This window comes from Humulus lupulus, chromosome 1, assembly GCF_963169125.1.
Source record: "Humulus lupulus chromosome 1, drHumLupu1.1, whole genome shotgun sequence".
Lineage (NCBI taxonomy): Eukaryota > Viridiplantae > Streptophyta > Magnoliopsida > Rosales > Cannabaceae > Humulus > Humulus lupulus.
In genome coordinates this window covers 255,006,002-255,008,474 of record NC_084793.1, presented here as the reverse complement: position 1 = coordinate 255,008,474, position 2,473 = coordinate 255,006,002, and the positions used below count along the sequence as shown (strand labels likewise).

At 32.6% G+C, this 2,473-nt stretch overlaps 1 protein-coding gene across 1 annotated transcript; it reads left to right on the top strand.

Annotated features, from left to right (window-relative positions):
- Window positions 1–1,412: 1,412 nt before the first annotated feature.
- LOC133832630 (uncharacterized) lies at window positions 1,413–2,111 on the top strand. Its single transcript, XM_062262946.1, has one exon. It carries the CDS (start codon window positions 1,413–1,415, stop codon window positions 2,109–2,111), a length of 699 nt encoding a protein of 232 aa, XP_062118930.1.
- Window positions 2,112–2,473: the final 362 nt, after the last annotated feature.

Sequence of the window (2,473 nt, the reverse complement as noted above, 5' to 3'; positions counted from 1 at the left end):
CATCTTCTCCGGCAACAACACTCTTCTTCTCAGATCAAGCAATTAAATTCCTGATCGCCTGCTATTGCCTCTCGGAAGTGTTGCTTCAAATCTACCTCGCCAATCGAACACTTTCGCAGTCTTTCTCTCCGGCCTTCTACAATCATCGAATTAAACATAGAATTCAATTTCCGATCAACAGCTCTTTTTCCCCGGCAACTAAAACAGAATTTCGATTCTTGTCCAACAAATAATCTGATTTTAGCTTCGTTTCTAAGATTTCTCAACAGGTAACATTTAAACTAAACAAAATCTTGTTTGAAATATATGACATGGAAAATAATAACACAAAGAATCAGGAAATTAATTTTTTAATTACTCACGCGAAACTTGTTACATCACATAACTTGAACATTTACATAATTCAAATATTACAAAAAAAAATAAAACAACAAAATAAATACAGTAACCAGTTACACACAAAAAAATAATAATAACACTCTGCATCATAATTTATCATGAAACATGGAAAATAGATCTTGATTTATGTTTATGAAACCGGTTACATGATATGTCTTTAACTTTGCATATTTGAAATATCACAAAAAAAAAAAGACAACACATTCACTAAGGTAACCAGTTACACACGCAAAATTGAACATAATGCAAAATAATTAATTATAGAACCTGGAAAATAGTTCTTGATTAACTTAAAGAAATTGGTTACTTATATATTTTCAACATTTGTTAATATTCATTCACTAACGTAACTAGTTGCATTTGAAACAACACTAAAAATTATGTTGTCCTATATTGCAGATATGGAATGCATAATGACATTGATTCATTTTGGAGGAAAATGGACAAATAGATATCAGTATGTTGACTACACCATGTCTGGACTGATAATACCAACAAATTGTTCTCTGAACAATTTGGTTCATTTAGTGAAAACTGAGATAAAATGCAATCTTCAAAATATTGAGCTGAGTTACCACTTATCACTAGGTATGCCACCAATGAAATTACTCATTGACAATTCAGTCCTATTCTACATTGAGCTACCACTATGCATCGCCACTTTTGATAAAACAATAGCTGAAACTATTGAACACAGTACATACGAAGAAGAAACACAAATACATAACACAGATCTAGAAATGCTAGTTCTTCAACTAAACAACCAGGAAATAGTTACAGAGTTACAATATGATGAAGCAACCTGCACAACAAATAACCAGGTACAAACCTTCCCAAACATTACAGACATAGCTGATAATGTAGCAGATTTTATCATAGAGAGAACAAAAGAAAACAAAAGAAAAAGAGAAGAAGATACATAAATTATAACTGATCATAAAGTTTTCAAAGTTGAAGAAGGCCAGATTTATAAGGACAAAAAGCTCTTGAAATCTGCTCTATGTTATTATGCTATGATCCACAACATCCGATTCAAGACAAAAAGATTTGAACCAAGAGAGTACCTGGAAACTTGTGTGGATGACAATTGTAACTGGTTACTTAGAGCTTCAAAGTTCAGAAAAACAGAAACATTTAAAATCAGAAAGTATGTAAAAATTCACACCTGCTCCATGGACATCATTATGGAAGACCACAGGCAGGGAAATTGTAATGTGATTGGAGAACTAATAAAAACAAAATACATGTCAATAAAGATAGTACACACACCAAATGACATAATCAACGACATGCTAGATGATTATGGTGTTTCAATGGGGTTTCAAAAAGCCTGGAGAGTAAGAGAAAAAGCTTTAGAATTGGCAAGAGGAAACCAAGATGATTCATACCAGAAACTTCCCATCTACTTTCACATGCTAAAAGTCTCGAACCCAAGTACAATAACGCACCTGGTTACAGACAATAAAGATCACTTCAAATATATGTACCTAGCATTTGCAAATTCCATCAAAGGATGGAAACACTGTAGGCCAGTCATTGTGATAGATGGAACTTACTTGAAGACGTCATTTGGAGGAACTGCATTCACTGCTTCAACAATGGATGCTAACAACAACATATTTCCATTAGCCTTTGGAATAAGAGACTCTGAAAATGATTCATCATGGTTATGGTTTTTCACAAAGCTAAAGGAGACATATGGAGAAAGATAAGGTATTGTTTCTTTTTTATATTCTTATTCAAACAAATTAAACACATAAAATAAACTGTTTAGTAATAATTCTGCAATATAATAGTAAAAGCAGTGTAAAAAAATAATAGTCATATAAATTAATGAAACCAGTTACTTAATTTGGACACAATAACTAGTTACTTCATCGTGATTTTACAAACAGGTATAACATTCATTTCAGACAGGCACACAAGCATAGAAAATGCTATAGACCATGTATACCCTAAAGCTTTCCATGGAGCATGCATATTCCACATGCTAAACAACATCAAAGTCAATTTCGGTGTCCATGGGGAGGACCTAAACATAAACTTTGTGAAAGCAGCAAAGGCATACAGGGTA